The 24,089-nt window shown below is 43.6% G+C and overlaps 1 protein-coding gene across 1 annotated transcript in view; it reads left to right on the top strand.

The window, feature by feature from the left end:
* Positions 1-6,079: 6,079 nt before the first annotated feature.
* The window catches only part of LOC101401552 (acyl-CoA synthetase medium chain family member 5), a 37,493-nt gene continuing 19,483 nt past the window's right edge, over positions 6,080-24,089 (top strand). The window contains 6 exon segments of the mRNA XM_087417068.1: positions 6,080-6,274; positions 9,664-9,874; positions 13,062-13,269; positions 15,413-15,556; positions 17,709-17,862; positions 18,032-18,111. Coding sequence (XP_087273194.1) covers positions 6,080-6,274; positions 9,664-9,874; positions 13,062-13,269; positions 15,413-15,556; positions 17,709-17,862; positions 18,032-18,111 — 992 coding nt within the window.

The raw sequence follows: 24,089 nt of genomic DNA, 5'->3' as shown, positions 1-24,089 counted from the left end.
CAGCTGGTAGATGAAGGAGCAAGACCTGGGCTCAGGGATATCTAAGCCTGATGCCCACGGTCTAAACTGGGGGTCAGCCAACTGTGACGTGCTGCCTGTTCTTGTAAATACAGTGTTATCGGATCACAGCCACGCCCGTTCCTCTACTATGGTCTGTGGCTGTTTTTACTGCAATGTCTGAGTGAAGCAGTTGCAACAGAGACCATGTGTGGCCAGCAAAGCCAAACATCTTGGTCATCTGGCCCTCCGCGGGAAAAGCGTGCTAACCTCGGGTCTGAGTCACCACACCACACTGCCCTCACGCCCACACCTCAGATCTTGGACTTTGGCGGTGTTCACAGATCCTCTGATTTGCAAAGTCCACTCTCTGAGCATAGCATCCCCATGTGTAGAATGGGTGAATAGTCCCTGCCTCACGGGGTAGTTGTGAGGACGTGATGAAGATCTTGTGCTCCATGAGCACTTCTTAAACCTGGATACACATTAAAATCCTCTGGGGAGCGTTCAAGACAATATTGACACTCGGTCTGACCCCAGACCGGTTAATTCAAAATTGCTCAAGGTGGGGTCCACACATCTGTATGTTCTAAAAGCTCCCCAGAGGATTCTTATTTTTTTTTTAACTTTCTCTTTGTTTATTCTCTTTGCTTTCCCCAAATCATTCACCACACAGCAGTTAGCAATTTCCTCTTTAAACATAACTTAGATCACATCGCTATCTTGTTAAAAGGTCCATGGCTTGCCATCACGTGCAATCCCACCCTGTGCTGTGTTCTATCAGGAGACCCCGGCCGGCTCTGGATCCGCTGTCCTATTCACAGCGCACCAGCCCTGTGTGTCTCCTTCCCTCTCCTCAAGCACACTTGCCGCATGGTCTTTGCCTCTGCCTGGACACCCTTACCCTGATCTCCAGCCTTTCCTGTCATTCCAGTTCCAGCGCAAACAGCAGCAACTCAGAGGGGTCTTCCCAGGCCGCTCTGTCTCCCCCACCTCTGCTACCAGTCCTCTCAGCCCCATCACCCATGTTTGCTTCAAATTGTGTATCATTATTTTTGAGGGTACCTTGTTTATATTTCTAACCTTGTTAATGGAAGTGCCTTTGTTCCTGGTTGTTTCCTGCCTCCTAGGACAGTGCCTGGCCCAGATTTGGAGCTCAATGCATGTTTCTTGAATTAATGAATGAAAACATGACCTAGTTTAATTATCACACAAACCCCATGGTCCGTTTCAGTGATTCTCAACCATGACTGCACATTAGAATCTCTTGGGGAGCTTTAAAAAAGTACTGATGCTCTTATTATGTTAAGTGAAATAAGCCAGAAAGAGAAAGACAAACACTGTATGATCTCACTCATATGTGGAATATAAACCAACACATGGACAGAGAAAACTGGACTGTGGTTACCAGGGCAGTGGGGGTGGGGGGTGGGGGGTGGGGGGTGGGCACAAGGGGTGAAGGGAGTCATATATGTGGTGATGGACAAACAAAAATGTACAACTCAAAATTTCACAATGTTAGAAACCATTAAAACATCAATACAAAAAAAAAAAAAAAAAAAAAAGTACTGATGCTCAAACCCAAACCCATTAGATTCAGATTCATTGGTCTGGGGTGGGGTGAGTCTGGGCATCTTTTTTTTTAAGGCCCCTAGGTGATCCTAATGTGTGGCCGTTGATGCTGAAATTCACACTTACTTACTTAAATCTGTTACATAAATCTGTAACCCCCTTGGCAGAAGGAAGGCTGCCAGGGCAGGGCCCGTCAGTCAGAATGCCGTTTCACTCAAGCTCGTACCTGCAGGAAGGCTGGTTCCTCTCAGGCCCACCGGGGCCCAGCTGGGGCCGGGCGAGTCAACTCTGTGGCACTTGAGGATGGAAGTCGTGGCCTGAAGAGCCAGCTTCTGGCTTCGCTTGGTGACCAGAGCAGGACCCGCAGGCAGCTGGGTGTTCTAAAGAAATCCAGAGGCAGAAATGGGGTCCCTTCCTGGACACACTGAGGCCACAGCAGCCTCAGCAGGAATGTTCTGAGTTCTGGGGTGCTGGAAGCCCAGGGGTGGCCCTGGAGAAGAATGGGCCATTGTTGAGTAAGGGGGGGCTCCGCCCTACCCCTGCTGAGAGGAGCTTGTCCATGGACAAGGGCGGGGTGTAGAGGTCACACGGGGGGCTAGGAACAAGACACCTTGGGGCACTGGCTGTGGCATAGAAGGTTCCTGAACTCGGTGCCTATAGATTGGAATTTAAATCCCAGCTCCTTTTTTTGCTTTTATTGAAGTAACATTGGTTTATAATGTTATATAAATTCCAGATGTACATCATTATATTTTGACTTCTGAATAGACTACATTGTGTTCACCACCTAAAGTCTAGTTGCCATCCATCACCATTCACATGTGCCCCTTAGCCCTTCGCCCTCCCTCTGCCCCCTTCCCCCTGGTAACCACCAAGCTCTTCTCTGTATCTATGTATTTATTGTTGTTGTTGTTGTTTTATCTTCCTCATTTGAGGGAAGTCATATTTGTCTTTCTCTGTCTGACTTATTTCACTTAGCATAATACCCTCAAGGTCCATCCATATTGTCGCAAATGGCAAGATTTCATCTTTTTTAGGGCTGAGTAGTCATCCATTGTATATATACACCACGTCTTCTTTATCCATTCATCTGTTGATGGGCACTTAGGTTGTTTCCAAGTCTTGGCTGTTGTGAATAGTGCTGCAATGGACATGGGGGTGCCTATATCTTTTTAATCAGTGTTTTCCTGTTCTTTGGATAAACACCCAGCTCTGCCCCTAGGCAGCTGTGTGGCCCTGGGTGTGTCACTCATGCTTTCCGAGGTTCAGTTTCCTCACCTGTAAGATGGCATGCCACTCACAGAGGTGTTGGAAGAGTTAAAGGAGATGATTCATGTAAAGTGAGCAGCCACATAGTACCTGGAAGGCAGCAAGCCCTGCCTGGCCTCACCTCCTGGTGATAATCATTTATACAGTGTATACATATGTCAAATCATCACATTGTACGCCTTAAATATGTACAATTTCATTTGTCCACAAACCTCAATGAAGCTGGAAAAAATAAAGATAAAAATCTGTTTAAAAAATGTATTGAATGTTAGACAGTGATGCATCCTAAGCAGGAACATCTGGCAGAGATTGGAGAGTAGGAAACGTCAGATGGGAGAGGGATCCGATCTTGGTTGGGGAGGTGGTCGAAGGCATGCTGAGCTGAGACCTGCGGGTGGTGAGGCAGTGACTCCTGAGGAAGCAGCGTCCTGGCAGAGAAACCAGCGAGTGAAAAGGCATGAAGAGCGCTGCCTGGAGTTGGCTTGCAGGGCCACACGAGAGACTGAACATTCAGGAACTTTGCAAGCTGGTTGTAACTTTGGTAGCTTGAAATTGGCCATGGTGGGAATATTTAACCACAGATATTGGTAAACACTATAAGTGGGGACATTTTAGCTGTTGTTCACAGAGAGCTGGTTTACCAGCAGCTCAGCTGCAGGCCGGAATTTCAAAGAGCACACAGCAGGGAGACCAGTGTGGCTGGAGCAGAGCGGGCGAGGAGGGGAGAGAGGAGCAAGAGATGCGCCATCATGTGGGGCCTGGCAGCCTGCTCTCAGGACTTTGGTGTCGACTCTGAGGGCGATAGGGAGCCAGAGGAGGGTTTTTAAAAATAGCTTTATTTAGGTGCAATTTACACACCGTAAAATTCACTCATTTTAAGTGTGCAATAATAATTATTATTATTGCTATTTAGTAAATTTACAGAGTTGTGCAGCGGTGACCACAATCTAAATTGAGAACATTTCCATCACCTCAGAGAGCTCTCCTGTGCCCATCAGTAGTCATTTCTTGTTCACCTGCACAGCCCGAGGCAACCACTAATCTGCTTTCTGTCTACGTACTAGAGGGTTTGGAGCAGAAAGGGACATGGTTTGACTTATATTACTGTCACGATTGTATCCTTTCAGCTACAGTATAATCAAGTTTCTGTTCCCTTTTCAGATGAGGTGGTGGCCTGACTTTCCAGGGAAAACATCTACCAGGTTGGGGATACCCACGAGGCACTAGAGTTGGAATTTAATCTCCCAGCCACTGTGAGCTGTGAGCAAAGCTTGGCTCACTGGCTCAAAGTGTGCCAGCCAGTTGAAGCCACTGTGTCCTCTGCTGGCTTCTGGCTCTGCCCACTCTTGGCTGCCTTTGGGGCCAAAGTTCCCCACGGGAGGCTGAGGCAGCAAATTGCCTTCACCAGCAGGAAGTATTAAGGCCTGTCTTCAGCTGAAGCAGGACCTAGAAGTCTTTTGCATTTCCTGGGTTCAAGAACAAGGTAATGTGGAGAAAAATCCTTCAGTGACATGTTTAACTGCCCCCGAGGCCTTTGCTGCTTAAGCCAAGAAGGGGGCATTGCCTGAAATGGCCTTACTTGAGGAGAAGGCCTGCGGATTCTAATCGTCAGCTGTCAAGGGTCCAGGGAATCCAGGGTGGGAGGTGGAGGAAAAGGCCGGGCCAGAATTCGGGAGAGGTGAGGAATGGGGGAGGGCGGTCAGGGGAGGGGAGTTTGAGGCCACAGTCCCCAGAGCTGGTGGCCACAGCAGAGGCTGGGGCCTGGCACTTTCTGGGAAGTGAGATCTGGAGGTCACTTGTCCCCTTCAAGCTTCACTTTTTTTTACCTGTAAAGTGGGGAAAATAACACTTACATCATAGTGTTGTTATAAGGAAATAACGTTTATCAAGCAATTTCCAGACGCTTGGTGTGCAGTAAGCTTTCCATAAATGGCTCTTCTCGTTGTGTTTCTTGTTGCTGTGATACATCATTATTGTTGGTTATTGTCTTAGTCCGTTTGGGTGGCTACAACAAAAACACCATATACTGAGTGGTTTAAACAACATTTATTCCTCACGGTTCTGGGGGCTAGGAAGTCCAGGATCAAAGTGCCGCAGGCAGATTCGGTGTCTGGTGAGAGCCCACTTCCTGGTTCATAGACAGCTGTCTTTTCATTGTATCCTCACCAGGCAGAGGGGCAAGGGAGCTCTCTGGGGTCTCTTGTATGAGGGCTCCACCCTCAGGACCTAATCACCTCCCAAAGGCCCCACCTCCTGAGACCATCACAGGGGGTTAGGACTTAACATATGAATTTTGGGGGAACACAAACATTGAGTCTCTGGCAGTGATCATCATCATTTCTGTTGTTAGTATTATCACCAAGAGGAACTTGGTGGAAGGAAACTGACCCTGGGGCTGCAGGCCCTGGGCCGCTGCTTCTCAAACTGTAATGTGCGCACAATCCCCTGGGATCCCTGTTAAAGCCGAGAGTCTGATTCCATACGTCTGGGGTGGGGTCTGAGGTTCTGCAGGTGGTGCTGGTGCTGCTGGTCCGCAGACCACACTCTCAGCAGCGAGACACTAAAACTGCACCGTCCACTGCAATAGCCACGAGCCACCAGCAGCTGTTGAGCACTTGAAACGCGGCTAGTCCAAACTGAAATGTGCTTGTAAGTGTAAAATACACTTTCAGGGACTTAGTACAAAAAAAAGAATGTAAAATATCTCTTCAGTAATTTCCTTTTTATATTGATTATGTGTTAAAATTATAGGATATACCTGCTTAAATAAAATGTATTATAATTAATTTCACTACTTTCTTTTTACTTTTTTGAATGAAGCTCCTAGAAAATTGTACATTACAGGTGTGGATCATGTTATATTTCTGTTGGATGGTGCTACCCTAGAGCTTTCTTTGGCTTTGTCAGGCCGGTTCAGGATTTGCCAAAGGCTTTTTGAGGGATTCACTTGGAAGGACTGAGCCTTGGGAAATGGGCTTTGAGTTACTGACCTCAGACCCACAGAGATCCACAGGCAGTGAGAGATGGAAGGGATGGACCTTGGTCTCAGAGAGGACAAATGACCAAAATCCCACAGTGGAACTAAGACTACAGCCCAAGACTCTGTTCTACGGGTCAGATGTCCTATAGTTTCCATCAGGGCTGACCACTGACTTCTCTCCCACCTCAGTTTCTCCCCAAAGCCCAGAATTCAGGACGATGTTCTCTCTCCTCTCTTCGGTGACAGGCAGGAGGCAACAACATGAGGCTGTGGCTAAGAAGCCTGGTTCTCCAGGCTCTGAGGAGTACCCGGGGATTCTGCAGGCAGCCACCACCTCTACCTGTCCCTCAGAAGATTGTGGCCACCTGGGAAGCCATCAGCCTGGGGAGGCAGCCAGTGCCTGAGTACTTCAACTTTGCCCATGACGTGCTGGACGTGTGGAGCCAGCTGGAAAAGGTGAAGCCCACTGTGTCCTAGTGTCCATCTTGGGCATCAGAGGCTGCCCTCGGGTACCCCAGAGAGACTCAAGGGGCCAAGTCATGTTGAGGTGGACATTTTGACCTGGGAATTTTGCAAGTCCTAAAATTGAAACTGTTAACATTTAAGCCTTAGAAAAAAATTATGACCAAGTTATGTGAGCCTTAGACACCCTTGCCCAATCCCTGATGTGTCTCATATTCCTGAGCCCAAATCACAGGATGAGAGAGTTACATCCCTTTCGATTCCCTGCCCATCATTCTGATCAAGTGAAGAAGAAAGTTCTTATTGCTGCTCCTCTATCCTTAATCTCTCTCACTGTCTTGCACTTCCCTTTTAAATAAGGAGAGTTTGGCTCTGGCTCAAAGCTTTGCACGGATCACAGCAGATACGTACCTAGAATGGAATTAAATTTATCTTGATTTCTTTGTGTCTCTGTGCATATGTTTCCTTCTTTATTTCTCCTTCCTCATGTATCTGTTGTGTCTCTCTCTGTATTTTATAGTCACCTTTTATTTATATTAAAGATGCTAACTTTTTATTTATAGCAGGGGAATATAAACTTTATTTCAAAGGAATTTATTTATGCTAATTTTAAAGAAAAATATGAAGTAAATAATACTGTTAGTAAATATAGTGTTAGTGGGTATGGTAAAGTTTATGAAGGTGGGTGAGAAGGACTGAGACGTAAAAGCAGGCTTTGCAGTTGGACAGACGTGGCTCATCCACTTGAAGTGTGACCTTGGACAAATGCCCTAGCTCTTTGGATCTCAGTTTCCTCATCTGTAAAATGGGAGTCTTACCTATGCTGCTTGGAGTTGTTGTGAGAATTAAATGAGAAGTGTGTGTAAGAGGTGGAGCCAGGTGCTGCACGCCTGTCTACAAAGTCTAAGCTCTTCTGACCACACTGGGATCCTCCTTAGAAGACTTCTTCTAGTGATAAAAACAAACAACAGAGTTAAGTCACAAAAATGACGGAATAAGGACTTTCTAAAATTTCCTCCTCCATAAAAGCAACAACAACAAAAGCCTTAGAAAAATTGTTAGAATCAGCTGATTGATTCTAAATTGTTAGAATCAGTTGTTAGAACTCTGGAAACTAACCAGAGGCTGGAGTAACTCAGTGAGTGTTTGTTAAAGAGACACTTATTAAAGATTTGGGTGAATCTCAGTAAGAACGTCCCTGAGATACTATCTCATATAACCAAAAATACCAAGTACCATTACCAAAAATAACCTAGCCTTCATGACTGTTTTAACTAAACTTTAAAACACATCTGATGAAATTCAACTTTCAGGAACCAAGAACTGCCAGAAAATGTTAGCCTCTACATTACGCACACATTTAGAAGCTTACCTGAAACCTGCCTTTTATAAAGGGATAGTATAATAAGTTGAACGGTACTTTTTTAAAACCTGATTGCCATTAAAGCAAAAATAATAAGGTTGCCAAAAAAATGACATTACATCCCAAATTGATCTACATACTCAATGCAACATTTATCAAAATCTCAGTAGACTTCTTTGCAGAAATAGAAAATCTTGTCCAAAACTTCATAGAAATGCAAAGGACACATAATAACCAAAAAAATCTTGAAAAAGAAACACAAAGCAGGAGGACTCACATTTCTCTATTTTAAAACTTACTACAAAGTTATAGTAATCAAGATTGCGTGGGGAAGAAAAGACAGTGTGGCACTGGCCTAAAGATAGCATAGATGAATGGGATAGAATTAAGTGTCCAGAAATAAACCCATAAATCTATGCTCAACTGATTTTCAACAAAGGTGCCAAGAAAATTCAATGGGAAAAAAACTGTCTGGGACAGCTGAGACACCTGGATACTCACATGCAAAGAATGATTCTGGTCCCCTAGTTCACACCACACACAAAAATTAACTCAAAAATGGATCAAAGACCTAAATGAAGGAGTGAAAACTATAAAATTCTTAGAAGAAGACATAGGTGTATCCTGGATTGGGCAATGGTTTCTAAAGTACAAGCAGCAAAAGAAAAAAGACAAATTGTACTTCATGAAAATTAATAACATTCTTATATCAAAGTGAAAAGATAGGCCACAGAATGGGAGAAAATATTTGCAAATCACGTATCTGATGAGGATCTAGTATCCACAATATATATATAATATATAAAGAACTCAAACTCAACAATAAAATGACAGATAACCCAATTAAAATATGAGCTAAGGATTTGGATAGACGTTTCTTGAAAGAATACAAACAAATAGCTGATAGACACATGGATGATGCTCAACGTCTTTATTAATTAGGTAAATGCAGTCTCAGCCACAATGAGATACCACTTCACACAGAGTAACATGGCTAATACCAAAATCAAAAACAAAACAAACAAAAAAGTCCAATAACAAGTGCTAGCAAAGAAGTAGGGAAATTAGAACCCCCATACATTGCTGATGGGAATGTAAATTGGTGCAGGTGCTGTGGAAAACAGTTTGGCAGTTCCTAAAAAGCTACACATAGAGTTATCAAATGACCCAGCAATTACAGTCTTAGGTATATATCCAAAAGAATAGAAAACATGTTCACACAAAAACTTGCACACATATGTTCATAGCAACATTACTCATAACAGCCAAGAAGTGAAAGCAACCTTAATGTCCATCAACTGATGAAGGGGTAAACAAAATGTGGTATATCCATACATAAGTCATTAAAAGGAGTGTAGCACTGATACATGCTACAACATAGATAAACCTTGAAAACCTTATGCTATGTGAAAGAAACCAGACACAAAAGGCTGTATATTGTATGATTCCATTCATCTGAAATATCCAGAATCAGCAAATCTATAGAGACAGAAAGTAGATTAGTGGTTACCAGGGGCTGGGGAAGGAGAGAATATAGTCTGTACAGTATTGCTTTTTATGGTAATGAAAATGTTTGGGAATTAGATAGTGGTGATCATTACACAACTTTGTGAATAAACAAAAAATGCTTGGATTGTGCACTTTAAAATGGTGAATTTTATGGTATGAGAATTATAGTTCATAAAAAATGGGAAGGACACAGAATAGTGTAAATTGTATGCTACTTTTGCATTAAAAATGTGGTATGGAAAAAAATACTCATGTTTGCCTAAAGAATCGCTGGAAGGATATGCAAGAAACTCACCTGACTCATTGAGGCAGGTGAGGTGGGAACAGGGTAGAGAGGAACAGGATGAGAGCAAGCCTTCTCAGTGCATGGCTTTTCATACTCTTGTGATTTTTGAATCCTGGGACTGTAATAACTATGGTAAAAAATAAAATTAAATAAATAACAACAACAAGCAAACAAAAACCCTCAACAAATGTTTTCTGTTTCTTTTCTGCCTGTGCTGCTGTCTAGGCTGGGCACCGGCCCCCAAACCCTGCCTTCTGGTGGGTCAATGGGATGGGGGCAGAGGTCAAGTGGAGCTTTGAGGAGCTGGGAGTGCAGTCCAGGAAGGCGGCTAACGTGCTGGGGGGCATGTGTGGCCTGAAGCCCGGGGACAGAATGATGCTGGTGCTCCCGCGGCTCCCGGAGTGGTGGCTGGTCAGCGTGGCTTGTATGCGCACAGGTCAGTGAGCAGGGCTGAGACTTCCACTTGGGACCAACACAATCAGAGCTTTGCAATGTACAAAGTTGGGGAGATGGAGCAAAATGTACCCTATGTGGAGTTTTGTTTACTTCCTCTTTGCCCAACAATCACAAACTTGATTGTATACAAGGGCCAGATAACAATGTAATTGATGAAAGCAGGCCAGTGTGAGGCACTAGGGAGTGCTGAGGACTGCAGTGAACTGGAGAGCACATGCCTCCTCAAACAGGCAACTGCTTCTCAACTCCAACCAAATGTTTCCATGTGTGAATGAGGGCCAGTGTTTCCAGAACTTCTCATTTTGTAATAGAAAAGTCTGGATTTTTATGAAAAAACTTCCAGTCTTTAAATGTTGACAACTAAATAAATTTTTAAAAAATTCTGAGTGGGACTAACCAAGCATATTTTCTGCTGGTTGTGGTTTGGGAGCTACCAGTGTGTGGAGAATAATGCAGTTATGGATGAGAGACCTACATAAGCAATCTACACTAGCTTCACTCTTAGACTTGATGGCTCTCATCACCCCAGCATCTTCCAGCTCCCGGAGAAGAAAGAGAAGGACAAAATAATCAAACAATTAGATTAGCCCTGGAGGGTTCCTCCTCCTGCTGTCATGAATGTCCAGGGCAGTGGACCACTGATCTTCTTGGTATGGGTCTTCCAGCAGAGGAGCAGAGGAGACGAAAGGAGACAGCCCGTGGAGCCCAGAGAGCCTCTGCTGACCCTGTCTGAAGCATTTATTGAAAGGGCTGGTGTTTTACGCTGATTTTACAAGAGCAACACAACTGCTTTGGTGGAGAGCTGGTTTCTCATCCCCTGGGAACTTTCCACCACTTGGAATGTTGTCCACCTCCTTCCAATCGTGTCCTGATCCTGAAATACAGATGTTTTTATAAATAATGTTTGCAAAACAGAGGAATACATATTCACACCAGAGAATTAGCCTTTCTATATGAACAAGATTTATTCCCATTTTGTGAATGGATTGTTCAAAAAAAAAAAAAAAAGGAGGCTGTCTTTTCGTTTTGTTGATGGTTTCCTTTGCTGTACAGAAGCTTTTTAGTTTGCTGTAGTCCCATTTGTTTATTTTTTCTATTGTTTCTCTTGCCCGGTCAGACATGGTGCTTGAAAATATGTTGCTAAGACCGATGTCGAAGAGCATAGTGCCTATGTTTTCTTCTAGAAGTTTCACAGTTTCAGGTCTTACGTTAAAGTCTTTAATCCATTTGGAGTTAATTTTTGTGTAAGGTGTAAGGTAAGGGTCTACTTTCCTTTTTTTTCATGTGGCTATCCAGTTTCCCCGACACCATTTGTTGAAGAGACTTTCTTTTCTCCATTGTATGTTCTTGGCTCCTTTGTCAAATACCGTATGATTTCCTTCATTAAGTAGTAGATAGTAACAACAATAAACAAGCACATAGAGACAGAGATTGGATTGGTGGTTACTGGAGGGGAAGGGGGGAGGGAAGAGGGCGAAAGGGATAATTCGGCACATGTGTGTGGTGATGGTTTGTAATTAGTATTTGGGTGGTGAACATGATGTAATCTATGCAGAAATAGAAGTATAATGATGTACACCTGAAATTTATACAATGTTATAACCAATGTTACTGCAATAAACAAAAAATTTTTAAAAGAAGGAGGCAGAAATGTTAATTTTATCTTTACATGTTTTTGCATAATATATAAAAGTGAGCACCATCATGGTGCTCGAGGAAAAGAAATGGGCATACAGGTTTGGGGAGTTCTCCACATTCTGCCATGAAATACAGGTCCATTTAAATGAGGGCCCAGGTAAGGGAGCCCCTGCACTTTTTTTGAGGACCTACTATGCGCTAGGCACTGTGTTGGGCACTTTGCATGATCAGAACTTCCCTTTGGGGTATTGTTATCATTATTTTTCCTGTTACCTAAATGTCTCCAGTTCCCCCAATTATACAGGTTCCCCCATTTCTTTGCTGTCCAAATAACTCAAGACCATGTCCCACATTGCTGTGTCAAGTCTAGCATCTTCTCCATTTTAGAGGATACTCAAGCTGGATGTCCTTACATTCTCACATTCCCACATTCTCCTGATATGCACTTGTCACCTCTCTTCCAGTCTACGGTGTTCAACTCATTTCTCCTGCTGACGGCTCTGGCTGTCCACCATCTGCCTGGGCCCCCAAAGCACCACACACAACTCCAGGTGGAACAGACTTCTTCTGAAAATAGCCAAAACAGAGAGATGGAGTGAAGAAACACACCACTCAGCTCCAAGATTGTTCATGCTAGGGTTTAAACCCTGTAGAAGTTTAGGAGATAGAGCGAAGGCAGTGAGAACTTTGGTTTGGCTCCCACACTATTTGGGATTGGCCCCTTCCTCTGTCTTCTGTCCTCACTCACTGGCTGTGGCAGGATGATTCATTCTTTTAGGATCTCTTTCTTCCTGTCTGTGAAATGAGAGTGCTGGGCTCAATGGAGTGTTTACAACCTGCATTCTGAGATGCTCAAGTGCTTTTTCAAGTGTCTGATTAAAATTTGCCCTGATTTCTGCTTCCTCATCTCTTCCCCTTGGGAAGAAATGAATGCAGCTACCCTGAGAGTGGCTTTGGTTGAAGTTATGTGGGGTCCTGGAGCCCCCATCTGCTATATCTACCCCGGTGCCCCAAGACACCCACACCCAACACTAGGATTCGTTGTAGCCTTTTGTTTGAAAGGCCTGGAAAACCACTGAGCTAGGTAATCTCTAAGACAAGATAATACAATGTTCAGGATCACTGACTCTCAGGTTTACCCTGCCTGGGTTCACGATTCCAGCTCTACAACATATTAGCTGTGTGATCTTGGGCCAGTTATTTCATTTAATTAAGGTATAAAGGTTTAAGTCTTCATGTTTTTAAGTCTGCAAAACGGGTATAATAATAGCATCTGCTCTCCAGGGTTCTGAGAATTAAATGAAATAATGCATGTAAAGTTCTTAACCCATGTAAGTGCTCCATAAATGTAATTGTTACCTTTATTATAAGAATAGTTAGTAATAATAATTGCTACCTTTTCCAGTTCAGGCATTCCAACCCTGTCCAGCCCCTTCCTGCTCCCGTCTCTGATGGGGATATCTGGTCTGGACCTCTTCACAGGGGTCTTCCCCTGCTGCCTCCAACATCCCTTCTCTGTGTCGTTTCAGGGGTCGTCATGGTTCCAGGCGTCACTCAGCTGACGGAGAAGGACCTCAAGTATCGGCTGCAAGCGTCCAGGGCCAAGTCCATCATCACCAGCGACTCCCTGGCTCCCAGGGTGGACGCCATTAGCACCGACTGCCCCTCCCTCCAGACCAAGCTGCTGGTGTCAGACAGCAGTCGGCCAGGCTGGGTGAACTTCAGGGAACTTCTCCGGTAAGTTGGGACTCTCAGAGAACAGCATGGAAATGAGGCCATGGCATCTTCCCTTTAAGCAATGAGAGATGGAATGCATGGGTGACTGCACACGAAGGGAGTGAATCAGAAAGGAATGCTCACTTTGGAAGCAAGATGGAGCTGAGATGTAATCCTGGTGACCACCTTAAGATCCTTAAAGTCACTCACTCAGCCAGTACTGGAGTCATCACTAGCTTTTCTGTGCCTCATTTGCCTCTCTAATGATGATGGTGGTTCCAGAACGATTAGCCAGAGTAAATGAGATAAGCTATATGATGCAGTGAGTACATAGTAGGTGGTCAATTAGTAATAGAATAATAGCTACCATGCACTGAGTGCTTAGTGTATGCTAGGCATTGTGTTAGGTAAGTGTTCACCTACATTCATTCACGGGACAAAGATTTAATGAACATCTATTTTGTGACAAGCATTGTGTTGGTGCTCAAAACACAATAATGAATCAGGCATCATCTTATTTAATCCTTGAAAAAAACCCCATGAAGTGCACTTTAACCCAATTTAACCCAACAGATGAGGAAACTGAGACTTGGAAAAGTAGTGACTTGCTCAAGATGATAACAAGTAGTCAAGTCAAGGTTGGGACAGAACCAAAGCCATTTGCCTTTGAGCAAGACCCTGGTGCAAACCTCTGTGGGAATTTGAGCCTTTATCCTGATGGGGGCAGAACCAAAAAGGGGTCCTCTCGGGGGCCTGCACTGTTGAGTCACAAATGCCTGTCCCACAGACCAACTGTGTCAAATTCACCCTGGTGCTGTTTACTTTATTTGACTCTATTTTTTGGCTAATATCAACATTTGTCTTTTATCAGGAGCTTTGCTTAAAAGAGAACTATGTGTCACGTTCATTTAAAAGTGTTATAATTTTGAGGATTATAAGACCCGCAGCCATGCATTATAAATAATGTATCCTGTATTTTCCAAAATATATTTCCAGCATATGGTATTTTTCTATAATACATTTTCATTGCTATATTTCAGTCTAATGATTAGCAGCAGAAATTTAAACAGAAACTCTTCAATATATTTAAGTAATAAAGTTAGGCACAAAAGATATATTTAAAAGTTTAAGGACATGGTAAATACTTTTTAGATTATTTTTTCTTATGCTAGAATATAAACTTTCTACCATAAAATTATGGGAATTTATTTATTTATTTTGGGGTGCTGTTTTAAATACAGATTTCAAGGCCCCACATCTGACCTACTTAACGAGACATATCTGAGCAAGGGCCCTGGGAATCTGTGTTTTAAGAGACCTGCCCAGGGCCGGCCCCATGGCTTAGCGGTTAAGTGCGCGCACTCTGCTGCTGGTGGTCCGGGTTTGGATCCCGGGCGTGCACTGACGCACGGCTTGTCCGGCCATGCTAAGGCCACATCCCACATACAGCAACTAGGAGGATGTGCAACTATGACGTACAACTATCTACTGGGGCTTTGGGGGAAAAATAAATAAATAAATAAATAAGAGACCTGCCCAGGTGATTTTGATGAGCTGTCAGGTTGGTCTAGACCAGTGGTTCTCTACTGTGGCTGTCATTAGAATTACCTGAGGACCTCTGTGAAAAAATGCCAATGCCCAGGCCCACCATCAAAGGTTCTGATTTCGTTTTCTCCAGGGTGGGGCCCAGGCAACGGTATTTCTTTTAAAAACTTACCAGGTGATCCTAAGGTGCAGCCAAGGTTGAGAACCAGTGGGTTAGAAGATTCTCCAGATCACAGAACTTTAGGAATTACCCAGATCTCAAAACTCCAAATTTAGGGAACCCTTTAGAAAACAGCCAAATGTGCAGACGCATGGGCATGGATCTGTGTGTGTTCCACCAGAAAGTCCTCATGTCCCAGTAAAAGAGCCCAGGCTCCTTTGAGTGAGTCTTTTAGGCATTTTGGGCCTCAATTTCTTTATCTGCAAAGGGCTATACTGAGAGTTCCTACCCTGGGAGGTGATTGCAGGGATCAGAGATAAAGCAAGCTGGAGCTCCCAGGACAGTGCCTCGTACATAGCATTGATTGAAACGGTGGCCAGCATTGCTGTTGTAAATATCATTGTTGTCATGACTGTTTTCACTACCGGTAGTACCACCCAGTATGTTTATATTTTACAGGGAGGCATCCACAGAGCACGACTGCGTGAGGACTAAGAGTCAAGACCCACTGGCCATCTACTTCACAAGTGGCACCACTGGGGCCCCCAAGATGGTGGAGCACTCCCAGGCCAGCTATGGTCTGGGTTTTGTGGCCAGTGGAAGGTACGGGGGACAGCTCATCTGACGGGTCCAAGGGACAGACAGCAGGCGCGTGAGCAGGAGGAGTGTGAGCCAGGGGGAAGGGGCAGGAGTTGAGGGCAGAGAGCTGACAAGGGGGCAGATCAGGTGGGAGCTGAAGGCTTTGGGCTTTCCTCTGTGAGAGAGGAGAAGCCATTGGAGGGTTTTCTTTTTTAAAAAAATTGTGGTAAAATATACACAACATAAAATTTACCATTTTAACCATTTTTAAGTGTAGAGTTCAATGGCATTAAGTACATTCACATGGTCGGGCAATCATCACCACTATCTAACTCCAGAACTGTTTCATCTTGCAAATCTGAAACTCTGTACCCATTACACAATAATTCCCCATTCCCTCCTCCCCCGATGCCCTGGCAACCACAGTTTTACCTTCTGTTTCTACAAATTCAACTACTTTGGGAACATTGTATAAGTGGAATCATACAGTATTTTTCCTTTTGTGTCTGGCTTGTTTCACTTAGTGTAATGTCTTCAAGCTTCATCCATGTTGTAGCATGTGTTAGAATTTCCTTCCTTTTTAAGGCTAAATAATATTCCAGTGTATGTACATAGAAATTTTGTTTATCCATTCATCCATTGATGGACACTTGAGTTGCTTCCACTTTTGGCTGTCGTGAATAGTGCTACTATTAACATGGGTGTACAAATATCTGTTCAAAACCCTGCTTTTAATTCTTTTGGAAATATGCCTAGAAGTGGAATTGCTGGATCATATGGTGATTCTATGCTTAATTTTTTGAGGAACATCGGAGTATTCTGAGCAGAGGAGTGACATGATCTGATTTGTATTTTTAAAAGGATCACTCAGGATATTGGGTTGAGAATAAACTGTAGGGGGCAAGGGATGAGGCAGAGGACCACTAAAGAGGTCAGTGCATTAAGAGGCAAGGGTGGAGGCTTGCCCAGCAGAGTAGCAGTGGGAAGGAGTGAGAGCAGGTGAGATTCTGAATGTGTTTTGAATGTACGCTTAGTAAGATTTGCTGACAGATTTGATGTGAGGTGAGAGAGAAAGAGAAGAGTCAAGGATGATGCCAAGTTTTACGGCCTGAACAACCAGAAGCATTAACGGAGAGGGGGAAGACTGTGGGATGAGCTGTCTGGTGGGAGAAAGAGGGGGAGATAATTTTTAGCTTTGTAAGTTTGAAGTGCTTATTAGACATCTCTATACTTGAGTTAAAAGCAGAGATGTTGAGTAGGCAGTGGACATGTAACTCTATACACGCCTAGAGTTAAAGAGAAAGACTCGTGCTGGAGTTATCAGCATAACGATGGTATTTAATGCCAGGAGATTGGATGAGATCAGCAAAGAATAATAAAAATTGAAAAGAGAAGAGGTCTCAGAACTGAGGCATTTCCACATTGAGGGGGTAAGTGAGGAGAATTCAGCGGAGGAGACTGAGAAGGAGCAGCCAACTAGTAGGACGAGGACCAGGAGAGCATGTGTCCCAGACTCCAAGTGCAGAACACGACCACTCTCCTGTCTTCCGTGCTTGCAGGCACTGTTTCCCATCCCAAGGTGTTCTTCTTCCTCTGCCTCACCTTTGTGATGCCTACGCATTGTTTACATCTAGCTCAGGCGTCACCTCCTCTATGGAAGCTTTCTCAGGCCCCATCTCCATCCTTTCTCTGGGTTAGGTGCCCGTTCTCCGTAATTGCATAAGGCTCTGTGTTTAAAGCAGCTCTTCAGGGGCTTCCTAGATGTTCATACTTATTAAACCATAAGCCCCTCAAAGCAAGACTAATCATTCATTTCTATATCCCTAATGCTAAGTCCAGAATAAGTGCTGAGTAAATGTTGGCTGAATAAAGAGCCCTTATCATATTGTATTGAGATTATTTGTTCCCTCATATAGCACTCCACTAGACTGTGAACTCCTTGAAATCATGGGATCTTTTAAATTCTGTATCCTTAGCCTAGGGCATAGGTATATAGAAGATGCTCAATAGATACTTGTTGAAACAAAAGTTAACTTTATGGTTCTTGTATAGATTTGAGAAGCATAAGTGAGTACCCACTGTGGGCATGGCTCCAAGTAAGGTAACACATATAGTGTAATCCTTTCTAAAGGTAGAAGCATTGCTGAAGGTCCTGACTTTCTCTGATTGTTGGCAGGCAATGGGTGGCCTTGACTGAATCGGACATCTTCTGGAACACAACTGACACTGGTTGGGTAAAGGCAGCCTGGACCTTCTTCTTTGCCTGGTCTAACAGATCTTGCGTTTTTGTGCATGAGCTGCCCCGAGTTGATGCCAAGGTTATCCTGAATGTAAGAGACAAAAACACCTCTTATGTTGTTGAGTGTAAATGAGATGAGTAGAATATAAGTTTTGAGCTTTCAGAAGAAAAGGCTTGAATAAGTGACCAGTTCACCTGCTCCATTTCCATGAAGTCCCACCCTGGAACTCTCAGATCTTCCACGCTTTGTTTTTCTTTAGACTCTCTCCAGGCAACCCATCGCCACCCTCTGCTGTGTCCCCACCATCTTCCGGCTGCTTGTGCAGGAGGATCTGACCAGGTACAGCCCATCTGCTTGGTGCTTTGGGGGCCTAAGTATGTGAATATACAGCAGTATATATACACATACACACCCACCACCTTATTCCAACTCTGTCTCTCTGTCTCTGTCTCTCTTTATCTCTCTCTCTCTCACACACACACACACACTCAAACATACACGCCCATATCCTCTGCAGATGCCCCTCGACAATGAACTTCTGCCCCCCAGGAATTTGCATCCAGATGGAACTGAATAGATTTGAGTCAGTCTGAAATTTCAGTACTTGAGGTGGGCTGTCTCCCCACCATACACCCAAAGGCCATTCCCTTAGCAATGTCTGCTACTTCTATGAGATTAGAGAAATTGTTGGATACTTGCTAGCCACTTGTGGATGGCATTTGTGGCCGAGGCCTTAGGTCTGGTGGGACTAACAAGCTCACCACAGTAGACGCTCCATCAGTCAGCCCCAGACTAACTCCAGCCAGCCATTTTTTGAGTGAATGCCATTGGGCACCCAGCAGAAGGCGACAAGACACTGTGAATGGCTCCTGTTCTGGGTGAATGCAGAGTAACTCTGCTGGCAGGACAAGTATAGTTGCTGGCGTATGTGGAGAGAGACCTGACTCCCTTGAGTAACCTACTGACCCTGGTCTATGACTCCCTCTTCTATCCTCTCCCAAGTCACAAGGGGTTGTCCCCAGCCTCCCGCATCTTCCCTAATCCCATGTACCTGGCCACGAAATGCCTAAGAGAGTGTGTTCTTATATGAGTGTCTCAAGGTGAGTTCTTCTATAACATAACAATTCATCCCATTCATTGATCTGTTGTGTCTATGTCTATGTCATGATTTTGACCAAAAGCAGACTCTGAATGATTTGTCCAAGAAAAATTTGGTTAAAAGATACTCAGTAGGAGAGGGAGTCAAGATGGCGGCGTAGGCAGACTCTGAACTCACCTCCTCCCGCGGACACACCCAATTTACAACTACTCGTGGAAAAATCACCCCTGAGACAGAACTGAAAACTGGATAAGAGGAACTCCTGCAACAACGGACAATCCTAACTGGGGTAGAAGAGGCAGAGACTCCCTTCCGGAGAGGAAAAACGCCACCTTCACAAGCCGCCAGCTTCACGGCCGCCGGGAGCAGCTCACAGGTACGCACCCTCCCTGGAGGCGCGGGGCCCTGAGCCGGGGAGCCCCCGCTGTGGGCATTTTGTGGACCCAGCACAATCGACACCAGTGGCATAATATCTGACTGTGCCTGCTACTAAAGCATTGGGGAGTACCCCCAGAAAACCCGGTTCACAAAGAAACTAAAACTGGCTCTTAAAGGGCCCGCGCACAAACTCACCCGTTCCAGAAAGCATCCTAAAATCACCAGAAAGAAAGGTGCACAGTGCTTCGGTGAAAAGAGACTCACCTAATAGGCCCTGAGTGCATCTCCGTGAGGGGTGAGACCTCTCCAGGGACTGGGACATTGGCGGCGGCCATTGTTGTGGCCTGGTGTGAGCGTGCTGACACAGACGCCATTGGAGTTCTCCCTGAGGCCTGCTAGCCCAGGGTCTGCTCCACCCGCTAGAGCACTGATTTAATCCAGCTCAGCCAGGGCAGGCAGCCCACCCTAGAGACTGGCCCCACCCAACAACAAGCCCTCAGGCAACGTGTGGGCCTGCATAGATTGGTGACTGGATTCTCTGCAGCCTGGCAACTGAGCTGACTTGAGCGGGGCAGGGTGTGCACTAGGAGCGGGTGGAGAGTGTGGGGTGGTGGCGGAGTGTGTGGGGCTCCCGCCGTGGAGAGGCTGGGTCCGCTTGGGGAGGTCGGGGCGCTCACACAGGGCAGGACTGTGTTGACTGTGTGTGTGGACCTGTGGGCAACAGGGCTTGTCAGCTGCAGAAGACTTGTGCTTCTCAAAGACCCACATAGGGGGTTTGCCCCACCTTCCAAAGCCTGAAACAATTGGGTGCTCATGTGCCTAAGGGCAGCCCCACCCAGCTGCAATCCTGAGAGAGCTGACAAGAGACCTAATAGGCTAGAGGTTTACAGCAATTGTAAGGCCCTGAGCCTAACAACCTGCCACACTGGGGGCCTACTCACTTAAAAGAAATACTGCAACACAGATGTGGTATTAGAACTTGCAGCCAACTGTGCTGGGGCTCCTCACACCTGATAAAGAGACTGAAGGGCCCACAACAACTACAAGCAGCTGAGCATTACAACAGCTGGCCAGGAGCATAACTCAGCCTCCCTGGGCACCTATAGGGAGAGCTAACAGGCCACAATAGAAGGACACACGTAGCCCACATAGGGGCCACCCCTGGAACATTGAGAACTGAGGGAAGCACACTGGAAGCCTCCTAAGCCATCACTTACATAAGGTCACTTGTATCCAAGAGCAGGAGACGTAGCTGACCTACCTAATACATAGACACACAAGCACAGGGAAAGAGGTAAAATGAGGAGGCAAAGAATACATTGCAAGTAAGGGAACAGGACAAAACCCCAGAAAAGGAACTAAGTGAAACAGAAATGAGCAACCTACCCGACAGAGAGTTCAAACTAAGAGTGTTAAGGATGCTAACTGATCTGGGGAGAAGAATAGATGAACTCAGTGAGAATGTCAACAAAGAAATGGAAGATATAAAAAAGAACCAATCAGAAATGAAGAATACAATACTGGAAATGAAAAATTCATTAGAGGGACTCAAAAGCAGAGTAGAGGATACAGAAGAGAACGGATCTGTGAGCTGGAAGAAAGACTAGAAGAAATTACCCAAGGTGAACAGGTAAAAGAGAAAAGAATTAAAAAGAGTGAGGACAGTCTAAGGGACCTCTGGGACAACATCAAGCGCACTAACATCCGTGTTATAGGTGTCCCAGGAAGGAGAAGAGAGCGAGACAAGGGGGCAGAGAATCTATTTCAAGAAATAATAGATGAAAAGTTCCCTAACCTAAGGAAGGAAACAGACATCCAGGTACAGGAGGCACAGAGAGCCCCAAACAAGATAAACCCAAAGAGGCCCACACCAAGACACATCATAATCAAAATGTCCAGAATTAAAGATAAAGAGAGAATCCTAAAAGCCGCAAGAGAATGTCAAGTTACATACAAAGGAAACTCCATAAGGCTATCAGCTGACTTCTCAGCAGAAACCTTACAGGCTAGAAGAGAATGGCACGATATATTTAAAGTGCTAAAAGGAAAAAACTTACAGCCAAGAATACTCTACCCAGCAAGGTTATCGTTCAAAATGGAAGGAGAGATCAAAATTTTCCCAGATAAGCAAAAATTAAAGGAGTTTGTCACCAAGAAACCAGTGTTACAAGAAATGTTAAAGGGACTGATTTAAGGGGAAAAGAGAAGACCACAAATAGGAAAAATTATCTATTTCCACGATTAGAACATAACATTTTGTGCACAAATGCACAAAAAAGAAGTTGGATATGATATCAAAAACATAAAAGGAGGGAGGAGGGTAGTTAAAGAGTACAGCTTTCAGACAGAGGTCAAACTAAAGTGACCATCAATTCTATATAGAAGAAGTAAGGAACAGAGAAGGACTACTAAAACACTGAGGAAAAAAAAAAAAAAGTTAAAAAATGGCAGTAAGTACATACTTATCAATAGCTACTTTAAATGTCAATGGACTAAATGCTCCAATTAAAAGGCATAGGGTGGCTGACTGGATAAAAAAACAAGACCCATATATATGCTGCATACAAGAGACACACTTCAGACCTAAAGACACTCACAAACTGAAAGTGAAGGGATGGAAAAAGATACTCCACGCAAATGGCAATGAAAAGAAAGCAGGGGTAGCAGTACTCATATCAGACAAAATAGACTTTAAAACAAAACAAGTAAAACGAGACAAAGAAGGGCATTACATAATGATCAGGGAACAATCCAACAAGAGGATATAACACTTGTAAATATCTACGCACCCAATGTAGGTGCACCTAAATATATAAAGCAATTATTAACAGACATAAAAACAGAAATAGACAGTAACACAATAATAGTAGGGGACTTTAACACTCCACTTACACCAACGGATAGATCATCCAAACAGAAGATCAATAAGGAAACATTGGCCTTAACGACACACTAGAACAGATGGACCTAGTAGATATATACAGAGCATTCCATCCAAAAACCGAAGAATACACGTTCTTTTTCAAATGCACATGGAACATTCTCCAGGATTGATCACATATTAGGCCACAAAACAAGTCTCCATAAATTTAAGAAGATTGAAATAATACCAACCATCTTTTCTGACCACAACGGGATGAAACTAGAAATCAACTATAGGAAGAAAATCAAAAAGCCACAAATACATGGAGATTAAACAAAAATGCTACTGAACAACAATTGGGTTAACGAAGAAATCAAAGAAGAAATCAAAAATACCTGGAGACAAATGAAAATGAAAATACGACATGCCAGAATTTATGGGATACAGCAAAGCGGTTCTAAGAGGGAAGTTTATAGCAATACAGGCCTATCTCAACAAACAAGAAAATCTCAAATAAACAATCTAACAATGCACCGAAGGAACTGGAAAAAGAAAAAGAACAAACAAAGCCCAAAATCAGTAGAAGAAGGGAAATAATAAAAATCCGAGCAGAAATAAATGAAATAGAGACCAAAAAACAATAGAAAAAATTAATGAAACCAAGAGCTGGTTCTTTGAAAAGATAAACAAAATTGACAAACCTTTAGCTAGACTCACCAAGAAAAAAAGAGAGAAGGCACAAATAAGTAAAATCAGAAATGAAAGAGGAGAGGTTACAACAGACACCTCAGAAATACAAAAGAATATAAGAGAATACTATGAAAAACTATATGCCAACCAATTCGACAATCTGGAAGAAATGGATAAATTCTTAGAATCATACAACCTTCCAAAACTGGATCAAGAAGAAGTAGAGAATTTGAATAGACCAATCACCAGTAAGGAGATCGAAACAGTAATCAAAAACCTCCCCAAAAATAAAAGTCCAGGACCAGATGGCTTCCCTGGTGAATTCTACCAAACATTCAAAGAAGACTTAATACCTATCCTTCTCAAACTCTTCCAAACAATTGAGGGGGAAGCTCCTAACTCATTCTCACGAAGCTGACATTACCCTGATACCAAAACCAGACAAGGACAACACAAAAAAGAAAATTACAGGCCAATATCACTGATGAACATCGATCTGAAAACCCTCAACAAAATACTAGCAACTCGCATACAACAATACGTTAAAAAGATTATCCACCATGATCAAGTGGGATTTATTCCAGGTATGCAGGGATGGTTTAACATTCATAAATCAATCAACGTAATACACCACATTAATAAAATGAAGAATAAAAATCACATGATCATCTCAATAGATGCAGAGAAAGCATTTGACAAGATACAGCATCCATTTATGATAAAAACTCTGAATAAAATGGGTATAGAAGGAAAGTACCTCAACATAATAAAGACCATATATGACAAACCCACAGCTAATATCATCCTCAATGGTGAAAAACTGAAAGCTATCCCTCTAAGAACAGGAACCAGACAAGGATGCCACTGTCACCACTCCTATTTAACATAGTATTGGAAGTCCTAGCCAGAGCAATCCAGGCAAGAGAAAGAAATAAAAGGGATCCAAATTGGAAAGGAAGAAGTGAAACTGTCACTATTTGCAGATGACATGATTTTATATATAGAAAACCCTAAAGAATCCACCAGAAAACTTTTAGAAGTAATAAACGCATCATGGGAAAGTTGCAGGATACAAAATCAACATACAAAAATCAGTTGCTTTTCTGTACACTAACAACGAAGTAGCAGAAAGAGAAATTAAGAATACCATCCCATTTACAATTGCAACAAAAAGAATAAAATACCTAGGAATAAACTTAACCAAAGAGGTGAAAGATCTGTACACCGAAAACTATAAAACATTGCTGAAAGAAATTGAAGAGGACACAAAGAAATGGAAAGATATTC

The sequence above is a fragment of the Ceratotherium simum genome, chromosome 26 (assembly GCF_057802395.1).
Source record: "Ceratotherium simum simum isolate JZ-2026a chromosome 26, ASM5780239v1, whole genome shotgun sequence".
Taxonomy (NCBI): Eukaryota; Metazoa; Chordata; class Mammalia; order Perissodactyla; family Rhinocerotidae; genus Ceratotherium; species Ceratotherium simum.
The sequence above is the reverse complement of the archived record's forward strand: the minus strand, read 5'-3'. Positions and strand labels throughout refer to the sequence as shown.